The sequence below is a fragment of the Ursus maritimus genome, unplaced genomic scaffold (genome assembly GCF_017311325.1).
Source record: "Ursus maritimus isolate PB19 unplaced genomic scaffold, ASM1731132v1 scaffold_26, whole genome shotgun sequence".
NCBI lineage: Eukaryota > Metazoa > Chordata > Mammalia > Carnivora > Ursidae > Ursus > Ursus maritimus.
In genome coordinates this window covers 18,042,946-18,063,508 of record NW_024425119.1, presented here as the reverse complement: position 1 = coordinate 18,063,508, position 20,563 = coordinate 18,042,946, and the positions used below count along the sequence as shown (strand labels likewise).

General features: G+C 39.2%; 1 protein-coding gene across 1 annotated transcript in view; it reads right to left on the bottom strand.

Moving 5' to 3' along the window:
• The window catches only part of AEBP2 (AE binding protein 2), a 63,735-nt gene extending 44,749 nt beyond the window's left edge, over positions 1–18,986 (bottom strand). Inside the window, exon 1 of the mRNA XM_008707091.2 lies at positions 18,230–18,986. Coding sequence (XP_008705313.2) covers positions 18,230–18,894 — 665 coding nt within the window. The 5' untranslated portion in view covers positions 18,895–18,986. The remainder of the gene's footprint in view (positions 1–18,229) is intronic.
• Between the last annotated feature and the right edge of the window lie 1,577 nt (positions 18,987–20,563).

Here is a 20,563-nt window from a genome sequence, read left to right as displayed (position 1 = left end):
AAGTAAAGGTCAAGAGACTCCTACTTATAATAAATCCAACTGGCAATATACAGTGCTTAATGTACTTTTCCTTATCAATTTTAACATAGAAGGGGAACCTTGTAAGTCCAAATAGCCATACACACTAAACACTGGGCAATCAGTCAATGTGCAATAGCATTCACTTGAAACACAGTACCTCACGTGGCTACAGATCCTCATAAAAAGATGGCATAATGCTGATGTTAAGAGCATGAACTGTGTCTATCATGGGCAACTAAGCTGCAAATGCAGTGGCAAAGGAGGTAAGAGACAGGTCCCAGACCCTAGAAGACTCAAGAGACCTTCATATATGTGCGGCACACCCACAGAGTCTTCCATTCCCTAGCAGGGCCAACTCCTAGGTTCCTCCAACGTCTAGGAAGTGCCCAAATCCTAAGCCTCCAGGCTCCCTTTTGGCCACAAACCCATGCTGGAATCAGTGGTTCTCTCCATTCCTAAGACTGATAAAGGCAACGGTCCTGATGCAGGAGAGCACAGGAGACAAGTTATAGTTAATTTTTATCTTGACAGGATACTGAGCTAGATATAGATGTCATAGAAAAGACTGTCCTCCTCCTTCCTTTAACAGTAAGATATCAAGATGATCTGAACTAGAAGGGGACATTCCTTCCACTTGATCCTGTAATATTCCTAGGATCATACACACACTAAAATTTTTCACTCAGTTAGTTCTCCTTCCTAATGAACACCTAAAGATTCTGTAAAATGTGAACAAAAGCAGCCTAGTATTTGGACGAAAACCGAAGCCAGAAAAAGCACTCTTACTATTCAGAAAATTACAATAATCTAAAGCAGTGCTTCTCAATATTATATGGATTACCTGGAATCTTATTAAATGCAGATACTCTTTTGGTAGATTTGGGGCAGGACCTGAGATATTATATTTTTAGTAAGCATCTACTTGATACTACTGCTACAACAGTGTAAGTAGCAAGACTCCAAAAGAGCTTTTACCATTATTACCCAAGAAATACTGATCAGACTATGTAAGGAAGTGTCTCTCATTGCAAAATGATAAACTAAAGCATACACAAAAACACACTCCCACACGCACACCCTTTGACAACAGACAATCCCTAAGTTTCAAAAAAAAAACACACGTTGTTAGAAATTCAAATGCAGTATTTAGGGAAGGACATGAGACATTTTCAACATAACATTCCCTTTTTCAAACCTCTTTTCCATGGGCCCTTTTCCTGTTGTTAAGAAACTACCTGGCACGGCAGACTTTTCTACCCCAACATCTAAAGTACGTAGATTTTATGAAAATTATTTCCTCTGAGAATTCAAGGGCCAACTCACTCATACATGTAAGAACAGACCCTTCTTTGAGAACTCAAATTACTGTCAAGCAAAACATCTGTGTGGTGGATTATGACCACAGGTGACAGGGTTGCCAACACTGAAAAGTGAAGAGCAGCTTGCTAGATGACAAGATACAGGAAAAGAGGAAGCAATACATGGATGCTACATTATGATTGAGGACAAGACCACAGTCTTCATGTAACAGAATAAAAAAAGTTCACTGATATGGTTTCAGATTCCACATAGCAAACACTGCAAAAAAAAAAAAAATCCCTTGTATCAAACAGCCATACAATTAACTAAAAAGGCTATTAAAATATCCTTCCCTTTACAACTAAATATCTGTATAAGGCCAGACAGTCTTCACATAGTTCAACCAAACAATTCATTGCAACAAACTGAATGGAGAAGTAGATAGGAAAAACTATTTGTTAAGCTAGATATTAAAGACATTAAATCTAAAACAACATCACTCTTTAATTTTTTTTTAACTGGAAAAGTTATTCCACATTAAGAAAATATTGTTTAGGGGTGCCTGGCTGGCTCAGGCAGTACAGCATGCGACTCTCGATCTCAGGATCCTGAGTTCAAGCCCCACACTGGGCAGGGACCCTACTTAAAAAAAGAAAGAAAATACTGTTTGTTACATAAAATTGGTTTATTTTTAAATTAATGTTTCTAAAGTTCTGGTCTTAATTTCTGCTCCTGTAATAATAGTGATAAATATAGGGGCGCCTGGGTGGCGCAGTCGTTAAGCGTCTGCCTTTGGCTCAGGGCGTGATCTCTGCGCTCTGGGATCGAGCCCCACATCAGGCTCCTCTGCTGGAAGCCTGCTTCTCCCTCTCCCACTCCCCCTGCTTGTGTTCCCTCTCTCGCTGGCTGTCTCTGTCAAATAAATAAATAAAATCTTAAAAAAAAATAGTGATAAATACAACCCACACAAAAACTCTTTAATTTTTTCAATAACTTTTTTAATAGCTTCACTGAGATCTAAGTTATATTCCTCAATATTTAAGAAAGCAAAAGGGTTTTTAAAAGCAAAATGTTTGAGAACCACTGTTCTGAAGCAAAGCTTAAATGACTCTCTAAAACAGATTGGAAAGAGTATGTTTCTGAGCTGGAATATTTTTATTTTATTCTGAGTGTAATAGCTCAATTTGAAATTGAAGCCGAGGTCCAATGAGTAGAAGCCTTATCGGGAGTCTTCTTTTCAGTTACCTATGAGGAAATTCATTTGTATTGTGGATTTTCCTTGGTATTTTTGGGTCCTTTTCTTCTCCCTGCTCTTAATTTCTAGGTTACTGAAATGTGTAACTTTATTTTTTTTTAAGATTTTATTTATTTGACAGAGAGCACGAGCATGAGCAGGGGGAACAGCAGGCAGAGGGAGAGGGAGAAACAGGCTCCCTGCTGAGCAGGGAGCCAATGCAAGGCTCCATCCGAGACCCTGGGATCATGACCTGAGCTGAAGGCAGACGCTTAACCAAATGAGCCACCCAGGTGTCCCTGAAATGTCTAAATTTAAAGGAGGGTTGAGAACAGGGGCCTGAAGGTATATGGGTGTATAATCTGAATTCAAGTATAATTTACTCTTGTCACTCAAAACATTTTGAATATCAGAATTTCCTATAAACATGTCATTGATTAGCAAAGTTGCAGATCTGTACTGCAGATCTAATTTAGGCCTCCACATGTCCATTTACATAAAATTAGATCTGCAAATCACACCCTTATGCCTTACCCAATTAAACACCTTCCAAGAAGACTCACAGTTACTTGTTACATGCTCTCCTCTCCTAGGGAGCTGATAACAAATTAAAGGGCTGACATGAAACAATACTAAGAGTTTTACTGCTTAAGTTTGAGGTTCTAGTCACTTTTGCATTTGTGATATAAAGACAATTAAGATCATTAAGTAATGGTATTTTTCAAACAAAATTTCCCTACTATTAATCCCCTTTCATAGCTCTTGATCAGTAGAACTAAGTGTAGTATATGGAGACCGAAAGACAAACTGCCCGTATCTGCAAGTCAAATTTTCAAGACTAAGCAGCCAAAATAGAACACGGAGGGGCACGTGGGTGGCTCAGTTGGTTAAGCATCTGCCTGAGGCTCAGGTCTTGGGATCCAGCCCTGCCGCTGGGCTCCCTGCTCAGCAGGGAGCCTGCTTTTCCCTCTGCCTGCTCCTCCCCCTACTTGTACGCAGGCTCTAACAAATAAACAAACAAAATCTTAAAAAAAAAAAAAAAAAAAAAAAAAAAAAAAAAGAGGCTGAAAACCTCTGGTGAGACTGACAAAAAAAAAAGAATTAAAAAAACCCTACTTCGAATTTAAATTCACTTAAGTTTTACTGTTCTGATTGTATAAATTAATGTAAAATTTTTGAACTTATAAAAAATAAATACTAATAAAATACTATTTTAATATGTCTTAGGCACTGGAGTTCCACACAAAAATTCATTTGGGGAAAAAAATTTCATCCACAACTCAGTCTGTAAATTGTTTTTAGACTGTTTATTTTCTCAACAATAGTCCTCAAAATTGTCAAATTACAAGCTATGAAATGGATAGTACTTTTACATTAAAAGGTTCAAAACAACAAAAACAAAAAACCAGTTAGAAAACATGGAGCTGTATTATATACAAAGTGACAGAGAGGATAAAAAAGTGCCATAAACTTAAAGAATGTAGTAGGAAGGGGCACCTGGCTGGCTCAGTCAGTGGACCATACAACTCTTGATCTGGGGATTATGAATTCAAGCTCCACATTGGGTGCAGAAATTACTTAAAAATAAAATCTTAAAAAAAAAAAAACTACCCACTTCTTTCAGGATCTGGAAGTTACTGATTGAGGTTCCAAAAAAGGACCTCCCTAATCTCTAAAGAATCAAGGCTACTTTATTTTTGTTCTTCAATGAAAACCATATAATCTTTAGAAAGTCTTAGGTTCATAAGCTTCTATCTGACTACTATAAAACAAATATTCTATAATTCTTACTTTAAAAGAATGGAACACATGGGGCGCCTGGGTGGCACAGCGGTTAAGCGTCTGCCTTCGGCTCAGGGCATGATCCCGGCGTTATGGGATCGAGCCCCACATCAGGCTACTCGGCTATGAGCCTGCTTCTTCCTCTCCCACTCCCCCTGCTGTGTTCCCTCTCTCGCTGGCTGTCTCTATCTCTGTCAAATAAATAAATAAAATCTTTTCAAATAAATAAATAAATAAATAAATAAATAAATAAATAAATAAATAAATAAAAGAATGGAACACGGTCCTCCATATGGACTGAAGAAAGTGGCATGAGATAAAGGGAACAAAAATTCTACTGATTTATAAGTTACATTTAACAGGGTCAGAGCAAGCATTATAAATTTACCTTAATTCTAACTGGTAATAGCTTTATATGGAAATAATGTATACTATGTAAAGGTTTCAAGGTATTTATCAAATTGTAGGTAAACAGCATTATATCCACACATCAGGGATTTCTAATCTAATCACAGAACTAGGTAAATTGTTATCTGGCTAACAGGTGATGTTCCTGTTCCTGTGATCTAAGAAATTGTTACTCACTACTAGAATGATTATGTCTCTCCCATGCTTATAATCAAAATTATTAAAGGCTGAAATTCAAAAGAGTGCCAAGCATTTAAGACAAGCCTGTATTCTTGAAAAGTGTGAAGCTGTATACCTGATATTATATGGATAATATGCAACTTTAAGAGTGAAATTCTCCTATTCCTCACCTCCATTTGTTGGAATGGACTATAATTTTGCGCCCTGCTCCTTATTCCAGGCATTGACAATGGGATTGAAAGCCAAAACTAAACCAGTTAAAAGAAACAGGCACTTCAAGAAAATGATGAACTGCCTGCCTGTTAAATTTTATGACTTTCTCTTAAGGAAAAAAAAAAGATCATATAGCTTACTGAATCAAAATTTGCATCACAAAAGGTACTCTATTTAAATCTGAGCTCCTATTCTTTATCACAACAGTTAACACTTACTGAGTTTATTTCCCAAAGATGGCCACACCATATACACTTTCCCACATCCTTTTCTTACGATGCTGGAGGGTCATTATTACCTCCCCCTGAATGTGAACAAATCTGAGACTACTGCAAAAGTGATACTGCAAGACTTACAAGGTGAGATCATAAAACGCAATACTATAGCTTCAGCCTGACTCACTCTTGGGACACACAACTTGGGAAACCAGAACTACCACGTAAAGAAATCTGGCTCCCCTGAAGCCACCATGCTCAAGAGATCTCATGAAAAAACTACACAGAGCTAGAGAGAGATGCCAGGAAGTCTCAGCTGTTTCAGTCTTCTCAGCCCAGACACCACACATATGACAGATAGGTAAGTGGGTAAGTGAGTTTTCTGGTGATTACAGTTCCCCAGCCTTTATACTGTTCTAAACCGACACCAAGTAGAGCAGGAATGATCTAACCCTACCCAGCCCAGCTCAGCTCTTAGATTTGTAAGCAAAATAATTGTTTTAAATCATTAAATGTTGGAGTTGGTTGTCATGTAGCCATAGAAACTGGAAGAATGCTTGACATGTATTAACCCATTTAATGTTTACATCAACCACATAAGATAGGTATAATTAGTATCCTCATCTTAACAAAGGAGACTGAGACACAGATATTATGTGATTGCCCAAAGTCACACAAATACAAAACACTAATGCCAAACAACTCAGTTGCCACATTTATACAAAGGAAAAATGTGAGCAAACCACAGATTTGAGAAATACTGAAATGCAGCCCATCATATGTCAAAATAACAGTTTCAATTGGTGCGCACATACAAAAAGTTATTTGCTTTTGTACATCCATTAACACACACAACACAAAAAATATTTAATATTTACATATAATTTGATTCTTTGAGGCAGATAGTTTTGGTAACAAGATAAACTATTAAATTTGATTTCTGGGGCACCTAGGTGGCTCAGTTGGTTAAATGCCCCACTCTTGATTTTGGCTCAAGTCATGATCTCAGGGTTGTGAGATCGAGCCCCGAATCTGGCTCTGAGCTGGGCACAGAGCCTGCTTAAGATTCTCTCCCTCTCCCTCTGCCCCTCCTCTCTCTCTCAACCCCCCCCCCAATCCTACAAGTCAATTAGCTTCATAAAAAAATTAATTCAAGGTCATAGAAAGCAACACTATCCTCAGGTAGAACTTATCCCAAATTTAGAACTTAAGCCACTAGAACAGATAGGAGCCTAACAGCATCAACATAAATTTCAACTTCAAATATTCATTTGTCTGGGGACAAAGGGGCAGTCACTTTGGTTTTTCTCTATCAAGAACAAATTGTAAATTATGGAATTGGGTTTTAAATGGGATTAAGGAATTTGGATCACATCAGATTTCTGTAAGGCCACCTGGTTTTGCCTTCCAAACTGCTATGGTGCTGTATGCTTTTAGATCTTTAAACTCAGAAGCAATCAGAAAAAATAAGTAAAGGGATGTGTGGGTGGCTCAGTCAGTTAAGTGTCTGCCTTCAGCTCAGGTCATGCTTCCAGGATCCTGGGATCAAGTCCCACATAGGGCTCCTTGCTCAGCAGGGAGTCTGCTTCTCCCTCTGCCAGCCGCTCCCCCTGCTTCAGCTCATAAATAAATAAATAAATAAATAAATAAATAAATAAATAAATAAATAAAATATAGGTAAAAAAGAAAAAAGTAAAGACAAGTGCTTGTTTTATTACATGCATTATATATGCTCAAGTCAATTTCCCTAAGGCCCTCCCTACTCATCTAAGATGGAAAGAATTCTGCTTCCTTCTAATCTGCTCGATTTGTACTGTGAATCACCTGAAAGACTCATTCAGAGTAAATTCCTAAGCCCAGGTAGTATAGTGCCTTGCACACAGTAAATGCTCACATACTTATAGGGACAAATTTAAGTAGGACTTTTAAGGCAAGTAAAATATATGGCTTTGTCATACTGAGATAATCATAAAAATTAATTGGAGGCACACTAAAAATCATTAGCCAAAACCAAGATATTATTATTACTATTGTTACTGTAATTACAAGCTATTATCACTGTAATTTAAAAAGCTAAAATGGGTTTTTCTAATCAAGAAAAAGACTACTCTCCATCCCTACAATTATTTCTCTGAATAAAAACAAAAGATTCTTTCCCCAAGACCCAGCAGCATTCACTAAATTGGTCAAAAGGGACTTTATGCAAGAATGATGAAATATAGCCTATGGAAAACAAGTAGGCTGCATTCTTACATTACCACTGTGAACATCATTTTAAATTTGCTTCTCATTTCTAGTCTATTGCTCTTTAAGATTACTCCACCCACATTTTTCACGCCGTTTAAGACCAGATCAGCAAGCAATTACCTTCAAAAAGACTGTAATACTAGAAACATTCTATTTCAGTGTAATTACATTATAAGGAGTTACCTTTCCCTTCTTTTTTTTAATCTTTTACCTTCAAAAAGATTTCCAGGAAAATGCTTATATGCAAAGACAGTATGTAAAAAATCTGTTATGAAGACTAACACCCATTTTATAAGAAGCAATCACATTTACTTGATTTTTTTTAGTGTTAAATCATAAAAATGATTTTATCAAATGATTTCAGTACACATATTTCTGGCAAAAAAGCCTACAGGAGTCCTCAACACCTCAACAGACATGTTCAAATGACTGCCAACACGAACGTAAAGCACTAAAAAATCTACTGCTGATTCATCCACTCTTGGTACTTTAACAAATATTTATAAAAAGCAATGACAAAAATTTTATAATTTAGCAATGATATAGTAAATATATTTACTGAGAAATACAAACACCCTTCTAACGTCTCCGTATTTTCTCTAATTAGTAACACTTCACCTTTCTAGAAATTTGAAACATAAATGAAAACCAGAAAGCAAGACAGGGACTTCGAAAAGCATTAAACTTAAAATGCCAATAAAGACTCTCTATTCCCCTGAAGACTGAATAACTACAAACTCAGAAATCAATTTTTATACTTCATAGTCTTAAAAAGGGATCTAGGCTATGTATATTATAATTACCAATGAAAATGAGGCCCAGAAATGTAAATGAATTCAAGCTCCTAAGTTATTCTTTGCAAAAGAGTTGAAATTTAAACTAGCCACTGACTTAATACTATTTTAATTAAACTTCCTCAGTCAAATTTGGTTACAAGAGTCATATGGGCAGTATAGTAACCAGGAGCACTTCCTCGCCTCATTAGTTGTTTGTGAGGATGCAATGAACTGAATTTCATAAAATCCTTCCAATAAGCTCAATAGTCTCACATTCATAAGCAAAGTACGGAATAGTAGTTTTCTTCTAAAATAGTATCTAAATTTATTTTTTGTTGGGAAACAAAATATTAGTTGGGGAAGTCTGCTTTTTAAATTTTTCAAAAATCACGACTTTTTTCAAATACTGTTTCTACATATGCTGTTGAACTGGGAGAGAGGGTACCTGGTGGCTCAGTCATAAAAGCATGAGACTCTTGATCTTGGGGTTGTGAGTCTGAGCACCACGATGGGTGTAGAGATTACTTAAAATAAGTAAACCAACTTAAAGAATTGGGGAAGATATAAGGCACAGAATGGTTCTCCTTCCTGTTTCATACAGTCATGATAGTGAAAAAGAAGAAACATGTATCAGGTACATCCACATTCAGTTGAATTCAACCAATTACTGAGTTCTGAATATAAGCAGTACAATAGGTGAGTACAACTGGTAAGTAATGTAAGTATAAAAATAAGTAGAACCAGATTTTAATTCTTAAAAATGTTATAGCCTAGAAAAGACAAACAAATGGATATTTCAATACAACACCATAAATTATGGTGATTCTTGAACCCAGAAGAACCAATGTAAAGTATCTCTGAGATCCTGGATATAGCAAAGCCATGCTTGCAATATTCTGGGTTATCGAAAGGATAAAACAGAGCATTTGCCAAGTCCACATCAGAATCATCACATTTGAGCTTCAAATTATTTTATATTGTTTAAAACCTCACTTTTAAGAAAAAGAATCAATCTGAAGTTCAGAGAAATGAAATGATTTGCAAGCAGTCTCTAGTAAAGCTGATACTATAATATCAATTACTTATTCTCACCGAAGTTTTCTTTCCACATCTATGTGCATAAGAAGTGGAAGCATAAATGACTCTATGAATTAAATACAGCCCTAGGCCCTTTACATACTCCATCTCATTTAATCACAACACTAAGATATTCTATTTTACAGGTAGGGAAACAACATCTGAGAAGTTAAATTATAATTCCTTCTAAGTTAAGGTTCATGCTCCTTCACTACCCAACTTTTCCTTGAATTATTTTAGTGATGGATGTGTCTGGAAAAATAAGCAAGCTATTGTTCCAATGAAATCCTCAAGAAAAAAAAATTTTACTCAGAAATAATAACATAATATTTTTCTTATAAGCCACTCAGGAAATTAGTTTTTCTTTCCTTTGATTTAATTTCCCAAGCATGACTTTTTCCCCAACTTGTACCCTAGTTCAAGTCTCTTCATTTCACATCTGTACTATTCCTATCACTTCCTAATTGGTCTCCCAGCTCCCAAAATTAACTCTCTACCTTTGCCACGTTTTTCTGTAACACAGGAGTTTCATCATTCATCCAAAACGCACTGAAGAATACCTAAGAGTGCCTGGCTGGCTCGGTCGGTAGAGCATGCAACTCTTGATCTTGGGATTGTAAATTTGAGCCCCACACTGGGTAGAGAGATCACTTAAAAATAAAATCACTGAGCCTGGGTGGCTCAGTTGTTAAGCATCTGTCTTCGGTTCAGGTCATGATCCCAGTGTCCTGGGATCGAGCCCCGCATCAGGCTCCCTACTCGGTGAGCCTGCTTTTCCCTTTCCCTCTGCATGCTCCCCCTGCTTGTGCCCTCTCTCTTTCAAATAAATAAATAAATAAAACAGAATAAGGGGCGCCTGGGTGGCACAGCGGTTAGGCGTCTGCCTTCGGCTCAGGGCGTGATCCCGGCGTTATGGGATCGAGCCCCACGTCGGGCTCCTCTGCTGTGAGCCTGCTTCTTCCTCTCCCACTCCCCCTGCTTGTGTTCCCTCTCTCGCTGGCTGTCTCTATTTCTGTTGAATGAATAAATAAATAAAACCTTAAAAAAAAAAAAAAAAACAGAATAAAATCTTTTAAAAAAAAAACACAAAAGAACACCTAAAATAAGCATCAGGCACTGTGCCAGATGCTGTGAATAGAACAATGATCAAAAGAGACATGATTCCTATTCTCAAGAAGCATAAACTCTAGCAGGAGAGATAAACAGTAAATGACTCAAATTGTAACAAGGGCAATGAAGAACTTGGGAGTGCTAGCATTGTGCCTAACAAAGAAATCAGGGATAGTCTGCCTATGAAAATGTTTGAGGTAAAACCTGAATGTGATTAGGAGTTACAAAGAGAAGTTGGGGAGAGGCAAAAGAAACTGATTCACAAACCTACACTGACAAAATGCCCACATCTGTTATTGGCATGAAAAATCCCACTTTAGCTATTCTTATTTCCCAGTTCCAATGTGGATCCTCTGACCTAGGCAGGAAGTCTCCTGTATATGGTAGGCTCTTTTCTTCCTATATTTCATTTAGGCTTTCTAAAAATTTCTCCTCCAGTCACCTGGATGGCTCAGTAGGTTAATAAGCCTCTGCCATCAGCTCAGGTCATGATCCCACGGTCCCACTCTCTGCTCACAGCAGGGGGGTCTGCTTCTCCCTTTTCCTCTGCCCCTCCTCCCTGCTTGTGTTCTCTCTCTCTCTCAAATAAATAAATCTTTAAAAAAAAAAAAATCTCATCACTCATCTAACCCTTAACTCCAACCCCCTCCCCACAAAAACTTTAACCACTGACTACAATACTTCCCAGTGTTTATTTTAATGTACTGTGCACAAACACTTAACAGAAAAACTAAAAAACAATGGAATCATCTTTTTAGTCTTCTCATTATAAACTAAGTATCTGGGGGCGCCTGGCTGGCTCAGTCTGTAGAGCACTTAACCTCAGGGTAGTGAGCTCAAGCCCCACACTGGGCATGCAGCCTACTTTAAAAAATAAACACTGGGGAGGCACCACCGTATTTCTTTCTTATCACTAGATAGAGCACCATGCTAGCCAACAAAGTAAATGTGCAAAATATGATTTTTTTTAAACATCGATACATCCCTCTGATCTTCTCTGATGCCCAAAATTGTCTATTTAGTTACAAGGCCAATATATCCATGATTTTCACAAATGCAAACTATCAGTCATAAAAATGAACTCAGTATGTTATTAGATCACTGTAAATCCATTACCATTACTAGAAAATATACTCCAAAGATTTTTACTAATAGGTCAGTAGCTTTACTTACATATTAAAAACTATTAAATGGCCTTTTAGGTCAACCACTGAAAATACATATGTGTGTGTGTGTGTGTTAAAGCTGATTAAAACGTAAATTTTGCAATGGAATATTTGGCCTGGCATATCCTTTTGCAAGTTTCTGCAGCACTCATTTACAGATACTTGCCACACACAAATTTAACAGTTGGTCTAATACTTTCTGGCATTCAGAGCTGATATGGCTTCATAACAACGAGATCATTACTAGCTATTTCTAGTTCATTTGTGCAGTTTGCCCACTCGTGAAGTCAGGGGTTTTGTTTTACTCATTGCTCTGTACCCTGCACCTGGAATACTACCCGGCCACAAAAGGAAGGGGTTCTATGTATGCCATAAACATTTAAAATAATCTGTGTGCTGGGACACCGGGGTGGCTCAGTCGGTTAAGCTTCTGTCTTTGGCTCAGGTCATGACCCCAGGATCTTGGGATCGAGTCCTACATCGGGCTCCTTGCTTGGCGGGGAGCCTGCTTTTCCCTCTGCCTGCTGCTCCCCCTGCTTGTGTACACCTCCCCAGCAAATAAATAGATAAAATCTTTAATAAAATAGATTATGTGCCAAATACTCTTCATGTAATCCCCATAACAATCTTACAGGATAGTTAACTATTACTGGCCCCCTTTTGCAGATGAGAAACCTGAATAGTAAAATGGTAAATAACTTAAATAACTGTCCCATAGTCACCCAGTTTAAGTGAGAGCCAGAATTCAAACCACACATTCCGACTCAAATCACAGTCTTAAACCACCGCTCTCCCTACACCTTCTCCCTCTTTAACTTCAAAATTTCCACTTTGATAAAATGTTATGCATTTTTATACAGTAAATGCACTCACGCATTTAATCATTTAGGAGGGGCACCTGCGTGGCTCAGTCCGTTAAGTGTCTGCCTTTTGCCTTTAGCTCAAGTTTATGATCCCAGGTGGGATTGAGCCCAGCATTGGGCTCCCTGCTCTGTGGGGAGCCTGCTTCTCCCTCTCCCCGCTGCTCCCCTCCTGTGCTTTCTCTCACTCTCTCACCCGCTGTCAAATAAATAAATATCTTTTAAAAAACAAACAATGATTTAGGAAAAAAACCCTGTGGTGACTATCCATTTCAGATTTTCCACACTCGAACTCATTTATAAAAATATGTTTACAGAAATTCACAATTTCAGAACTGTCCCAACATTTTTTTTGATAGAATTGTCCACAACCACTTAATAAACATTTATTATGCACCTCTGGATCTCCTCTAAGTTAGCAGATTGTTTTTGTTTTAAGATTTTATTTATTTATTTTGGGGGGGGCACGTGCACGTGAGCAGGGAGAGAGACAGAGGGAAGAGAGAGAAAATCTCAAGCAGACTCCATGCTCAGTGCAGAGCCCCACATAGGGCTGAATCCCACAACCCTGAGATCATGACCTGGGCAGACAGCAGGAGTCAAGAGTCGGATGCTTAACCGACTGAGCCACCCAGACGCCCCTTGTATTTTTTTTTTTTAATGTAAACTCTACTCCCAACATGGGGCTTGAACTCATGAGCCTGAGATCGAGTCATAAGCTCTACCAACTGAGCCAGCCAGGCGCCCCTAAAATTGGTAGTTCTTAACTTAGACCAAACTCTTTTGAAAATCTTATAGCTGCTGACATCCTCTCAGAAAAATCACATAAATTTTGCATAGGATCTCATGGGCTTTATTGGAGCACACTGACCCAGTAACTTTAAACTTACCAATACCAAATACAATGATCCAACCAAAGGCACTAATTCCCGGCCCTCAGTTTATAGTCTCCTTTATATAAATTCAACTGTGGCTATTTCCATTTAATTGTAATAATTAGTTAAGTACTCACCATATCCCAAGGTACTGTGTTTAGATCTAAATGAGCTAAACTGCGCCCGTTCTCAAAATTACCACTGTACAACAAAAAGGATGAAGCATTCAAATAACATAGATTCTTCAGAAAAGCTCATAGGACTCTTAATAGAAATTCGTTTGGTCTTTAGAATACCTTTATGGTAAAACCTAACCCTTTTTCGTAGTTAAGGAACTGAGGCTCCAAGATTTAACTTAAAGTCATAATACAGACAGCAATACAAAGATCTGAATTCAGACTAACTCAGATTACATGCTCTATATACAGCTGCAGAGATATTCTATATCCCACCACCTACAGAATAGAACCATAAGCAGGGAGGGGAAAAAATAAAAAATACGTCTATGGGAATTAAAAGGAAAAAGAAATTAAAGCCAGGACTTACTGTGGCATTTTGACAGGTTTTGAAAGGTGGCCTTAGTGAACAAAATCTGAAGGAATTATTGTGTGACAGGGAATGAATGAAAAGAAAAATAGGAAAAACTCATCTGCTAAAGGAAAACATAGGACGAATTAAAAAGTAAGTATTTTAGGTCATAAAAAGACTTCGTGGCTTCTTCCTTGCTCTTTCAGATCACTTGCTCTGAGGGGAAATAGCTGCTATGTTATGAGGACACACAGATATTGACTTGGTGAGTAAATGAAGCATCATGCCAAGAGCTACAGTAAGTGAGCCATCCTGGAAACACATTTCTAGCCCCAGTCAAATCTTCAGATGACTGCAGTGCTGGCCAACCTTTTCACTGCAACCTCATAAAACCCTGGGCCAGAACCACCCAGCTAAGCCTCTCCACTCCTGACTCTCAGAAACCTCAACCAATAACAAATGTCTGTTTCTTTAAGTTGCTAAATTTGAAAGAAATGTATTACATAACAATAAACAGCTAATACAATTGGCAAGGCGTGAAATTTGACTTTGTTTACATTTAGAGTCAATGCAGTTTTGTGCTAGGAACTAGGGCAAAACCTACACCTTGGAATTAAAAGTCTCACAGCAATATGCAATAGCCCATCTTCCACAATACTCAGTAAAAGTCCAGCACACAGTAAATTCCTGTTTGGTTAGCAAATCAACTTACACACAGGATTCTCTAGCTGACTCAACACAGTAGTCCTAATTTTTCTTCAAAGTAAAATGACCCCCTAGAATCTCTCAATAAATTCAATCCTTAAGTCTGTAGTTTTTTCATGATTTTGTTTTGGGCACAGAGCCATGCCTTCCTTTACTGGGAGTTACAGGTCATCAATGAAAACTGAGACCTACTAAAAGCTTTTTTCCCTAAATTTAATCAAAATAAAAAGGTAGCTAAAAGAATGATTTTAAGAGACTAGGGACAGTTGCTTAAGAGTTGAAGAGGTAACTACATCATCGTGAAGTATGAGCAAAAATTACTTTACATAGAAGTATTGTATTGCCTCAACCATACAGATCCTTAACAAATCTTGATGATAACTTCAGCAAGTAGCCTTCTGGCATTAATACGATTTAGAAATTTAGCCTCCATATTAGATCTTCCCAATCATACTACTAAGAAATTGGGCAATATTAGCCTGTTTTCCCAGCCATCAGAGCAATGTCAGTTACACCTCAGTTTGCAACTGCTAAGACTGGGATTCCAAATTTTGATCCACAAAATGGTAAAGGCCTGTGGCCTTTCTTGATCATTAAGTTTCACACCATATGCCTTTCCCTATCACCACATCCTTACACACGCACTTTTGACATCTGAATTTACCCAGAAAGGCTGATAAAAGTGGCTGAAAGTGGTCTTGGCTTTTCAAAATAAGTCTTGGCTTCTGTTCTAGTTGGGGGGCATGAGGGAGAATATATATATATATATGTATATGTGTATATATATATATATATGTGTGTGTGTGTATGACAACCACAAAAGTAGTTCTTATCAATTCACTTATACAGAAAAGGTAAGAATCTTTCAATGTATAATCTGATTCAATAGCTAGAACTAATTTGAAAACTAAAAAAATTTCAGAAATATTTTAAATTCTAAAATTCTATTTAAAAATTAATTAGTCTCTGAATAAAAAGGTGGTAATTATTTTTTAAAAGGCGGTAATTTTTTAAAAAGCAGTTAACCTTAGATTCGAAGTAGAAGAAAAGCTAGTTTATAGTGGTCTCAAACAGCTAAATATTCCCCTAAAGAAAATAAATTACGTATCAACATAAAGGTTTTCTAACTTTACCAAAATAAACATACTAATACCCTTACTCTGGTTTTGAATAACTTTCTCATGGAGAAAATAATCAATGTTTTTGTACCAAGGGTCATTTATTCATTTTATAAATTAGTCACTTTTCACCACACAACACTTCCAATACATATGTCTGTAAACTGACACCTTGGATCATGAGCTTTAATATCTAAGTCTTTATATTTAAATGTTTCTTAAAAAGAAGCTCTTACAGTTAAAATAATTAAGACATTTAAATTCTAAAGTATGTTAACTCAAAAGTATGATCTAATTTCAAAGTAAAAAAAAAAAAAACTGAATAGGCATTCTAAAAGAAACAGTAAATTCTAATAAAATCATTTTGATAGGAATGCCCCAAGTTTTTTAAAAGCACTTTAAAACCACGACATCCTTCCATCAGTCACAAAAATAAAAGCCTCCTACCATGAAATCAATTTATAAAATCCACATAGATTAGTGTAATCTCAGGACAGTTCATAAGAACTATGAATCCTTTCCAAATTTAAAAGGACTCTTAAAAAAAAAATTAAAGGCAACAAGGGGGCATTTAAGAATGACGATTAATATCACCACATCCAGTTTCACTAGCAAAGCTTTTTCGTACAAGTTAAATCTATTACCCTGAAACAGTAAAATGATTACAATATTTTGTAGTCTCTAATGTTTAAGCGTTAAGAAAAGCAAGTATGTTTGATTATCAAATTTTAACTTTATTTGGACTTGTGGCACTAATATCTTACTCTGAAATATGATGTAGAAATTAGATATTCCAGTGAATATCTTATAAATATGAAATGAAGCCAAAACTCCACTTCCTGAAATATTACTTGACCAACAGTTCATCATCTCCTAAAGGGATGTAGCAGATAGAAATTAACTCAAAAAAAAAAAAATTCTGACACATACAGCTTGTTGTTTAAGGTGAAGTATTCTAACTCTGGTGAAGTGAAAATAACAGGGGGCTTGAGAACCTTTGTTCGGATCCAGCTCTACCACTACTTCCATTCTAGGCTTACTGTTTTGAGTAAGACACTCAACTTGGTTCTTCATCTGTTAAATGGAAGTCAAAATCATTCCTATCTTGCACCAGAGTTGTGAGAATGGGCTAGACATTTAAATTGTGCAGTGCTAAGCGTGTATGTGTGTACCCACACGCGCTAGATAAATGGAAGAACTGTAGTAGATGCTAACTGTATAAACTGATGTCAACTTTCAAATATCTACTGGTACCAATGAAGGAGGATATAATAAAATGATAAATAACATATGCTTCATTGTGTGGTTCACATCAATTTTTAATTGTCTCGCAGATTCTCCTTCCTGATGTGCCTATCTAGTTCAGCACAATTTCTCTAGGGTTTGTACAGTCTATTTTATTAAAAAAGTACATTAAAAACCAATTAATTAAAATACGAAGTTTTCCAAAGTGATCAGAAGTAATGATAATAACAAATGAAACATACTAATGCAATAAATTTTAAAGTCTTGGAAAAAGTTAAGCGCTTTTTTGTCAGTATCCACGTTATTTCTAACAAGCTTTAGAAAAAAAGCTACTAATTTCTTCAGAGATCTTTCCATACATGACTTTAAATACTATCCTCTAAAATCATGACATTCATGCTAAAGCCTTATTATATAAAGATTATAAACCACATGCTATCATGATGTACCTTCCAGACTGTATTTTATTACGATTCCAATTCTTTGATTCCGTAAAATTATTTCAGAGAACATCAATTCATTCTTTTCTACAATAATTTATACGTGTTTTAAACTTTCTCCCAGATTTAATCACACACAAAAGAAGTTATTAAAATCACTTTGAGACTATATTAATGACTACACATGCGGAATTTTAGGAGCACTGATTAAATATAAAAGACCAGTCTTTCCCTTAAGTAGTGAAAAGTGATAGCTGGGGGTCTCTTCCCTGAACAAGGAAGTTCTGTTAAATCCAGGCAAGACCAGCCATGTTGGAAAACACTTGTCAATTATAGTTCTGACAAGTGTTCGCGAACACGGTTGGATGAAGCTAACCTTGTGTACCGAAGTGTGTACATCAAGGCTCTCTTCAGCTCCGCAAGAGGATTTGGGCCTACTTTGAGGGCTGTTTCTGAGTTAGAGCTGTCCGTAGGTCCGTAAAGAGTGCAGAGTCGAGGGGAAAGAGGGCGGGGAAAGGAGAGTTGGGGGGGAATTGGTTTGAGAGTTGGAAGCGGCTATCCGCAACGAGAGGGGCGCGGCGACCAGGAGAGATTTCCGAGTTGAGAGCCTGGGGGAGGGGCCGAAGATTCGGGGAGCAGGGGGATCTCAGCAAAAAGTCCCTTTGGCCCCTCTGAGGGGCACGCGAGTGTAAAAGGTAGAAGGGAAGGGAAAACGCTTCAGTGCACTGACCTGTCCTCCGAGTCCATGCGGCTCAGGGGTTCCCCATCCGACGACATCTCCAAGCTGCCTCGCCGGCCCCCGGAGGTCGCGCTGCTTCCGCCTCCCCCGGTCCCGTAGCCCTCGTCGCCGCCACTAGAGACGACGCTGCTGCTACTGCTGCCGCCCCCGCCGCCGCCCTGGCTGCCCCGCGGTCCCTTGGGCTCCTCCAGGCCCTCCTTGCCGTCCCCATCCCCGCTGCTGCTGCTGGCGGCGCCGGGGCTCAGCGAGCGCGTCTCGTCGCTGCTGCTCCCGCCGCTGCTGCCCACCAGGCTCTCGGCGCTACTCTCCTCCTCGCCCCCGCCGCTGCTGCTGCTCTCGTCCTCCTCCTCCTCGTCCTCTTCTTCGTCCTCGTCCTCCCCGGCCTGGCTGGCGCTCTCGGGGCTCGGCTCCGACATCGTCTCCGCCTCGCCGCCCCCCACTCCGCCGCCGCCGCCGCCGCCCCCACCGCCGCCGCCGTTCAGCAGCAGTGCTGCCACCGCCTCGGCCTCGGCCTCCTCTTCTTCCTCCTCCTCTTCCTCCTCCTCCTCGGGGGGCTCAGCCCGGCCCCTCGCCGCCGGGCCAGGGCTGCCGGGGGGCAGAGGGCTCAGGCGAGAGAGCTCCTCCAGGTCGGCCATGTCGGTGATAGCGGCGGCCATGGCGGCGCCTGCTCCTCCTCCTCCCCGCTGCCGCCTCCCTCTCCTGACTCTAGCTCCCTCGCCCCCTCCCAAACGCCCAAAACTCCGCCGACGCCGCTGCAGAGCAGGAGGAGGGCCCGCGAGCTGCGTCAGCCTGCACACGCGCTACGGAGCCCGCGCGGGGACAGGCACGCGACTGCGCGCACTCACGCGGAGACGGTTGCGCGCCTGCGCGGCGGCACGAGGTAGCGCCTCCCCCAGGCCGCGGATTCCGCGCCCGCGCCCCCACCCGTGTCCCCGCCCGGCCCCCCGCCCTGACCGGCCGAGTGCTCAGAGTTTCCTTGGGGCCTTCCCACGCCTTCCCCGCCTCGCAGCCGGCGGGACACGCAGAACGAAAGCTTGAGTGCTAGCCGGGGATTTTAACAGCCCTCCGAGTTCTCACGATAAAGTCATTCATTCTGGGGATATTTGGGGAGTGTCCCCTGTGTACCGGCAATGAGCCAGGAACCGAACAAGTCCCTGGTCTTCTGAGAGCTTGCAATCTAGGAGGGGAGACGATTAAAATGAAGAAAAATAAATAATAGAATGCAAGGTACTAAATCCATACACGCAGCATAGAGCCACAGGTTTCAGTCCAACCTTCGTTTGAATATCCCAAGAAATGGTTAAGTCAGGCACAGAGCAAACGTGTTTTATGTTCAAGATCTTCAAACTTTTTAGCTCATGAGTCCTCTAAATAACTGTACACCCTTGTGCAGTTTAAAAAGACAGCTACATTTCTTCCAGCTTGTTACCAATGTTTTATAATTGTCACACGTTTAAATACAGCCAATGAACTAAATACCGCAGGGATTTAATACCCACCAATATCCACTTATAAAATACAATTTTTCTTTACACTTGGGCAATTTCCATCCTTCTTTATCTTCTGGAACTCATATTTACATTCCATATCCCTCCAGAATTTTATCCTAATGATAGATTTTATATTTGAACTGTTTTATTGATCATCTTATATCTCCTTGTAATAAAATGAAATAAATTGAAATTTAAGGGTCGTTTTTGAATTTCCTGTGATCATAAAACTCAAAGTCTTACTATTTCAATTGATCAAAACACTTATTTTAAATACTTATATAAGTGGGGCATGTGGGTGGCTCTGTCAGTTAAGCCTCTGACTCTTATTTTCTGCTTAGGTCATGATCCCAGGGTCCTCAGATTGAGCCTCAGGTGGGGCTGTGCGCTCAGCAGGGAGTCTGCTTCAGATTCTTTCTCCCTCTTCCTCTGCACCCCCCGTCCCCCGCCACGTTCACACTCTCCCTCTCTCTGTCTCTCTCTAAAATAACAAATCTTTAAATACTTAAGTATTACACAAAAGTAAAATTTTGTTGGAAATGCATCTTACCAGATGGAACTGCTAGTTCAACCAGTTTTTTGTTTGTTTTTCAAGTAGGCTCCACACTCAGCATGGAGCCTAAGTCAGCCTTGAACTCACCACCCTGAGATCAAGCCCTGAGCTAAAATCAAGTTGGACCTTTAACCAACTGAGCCACCCAGGCACCCCCAGCTAGTTTATTTTACTGGTAGATGAGTATTACTAGAATGAGAACAAGTTCAGCATCAATTCTATTCCAAGTTTTCAATTCCATGGATGTACGCAATGAGGAAACTTGTTCACATAAATAAGTAG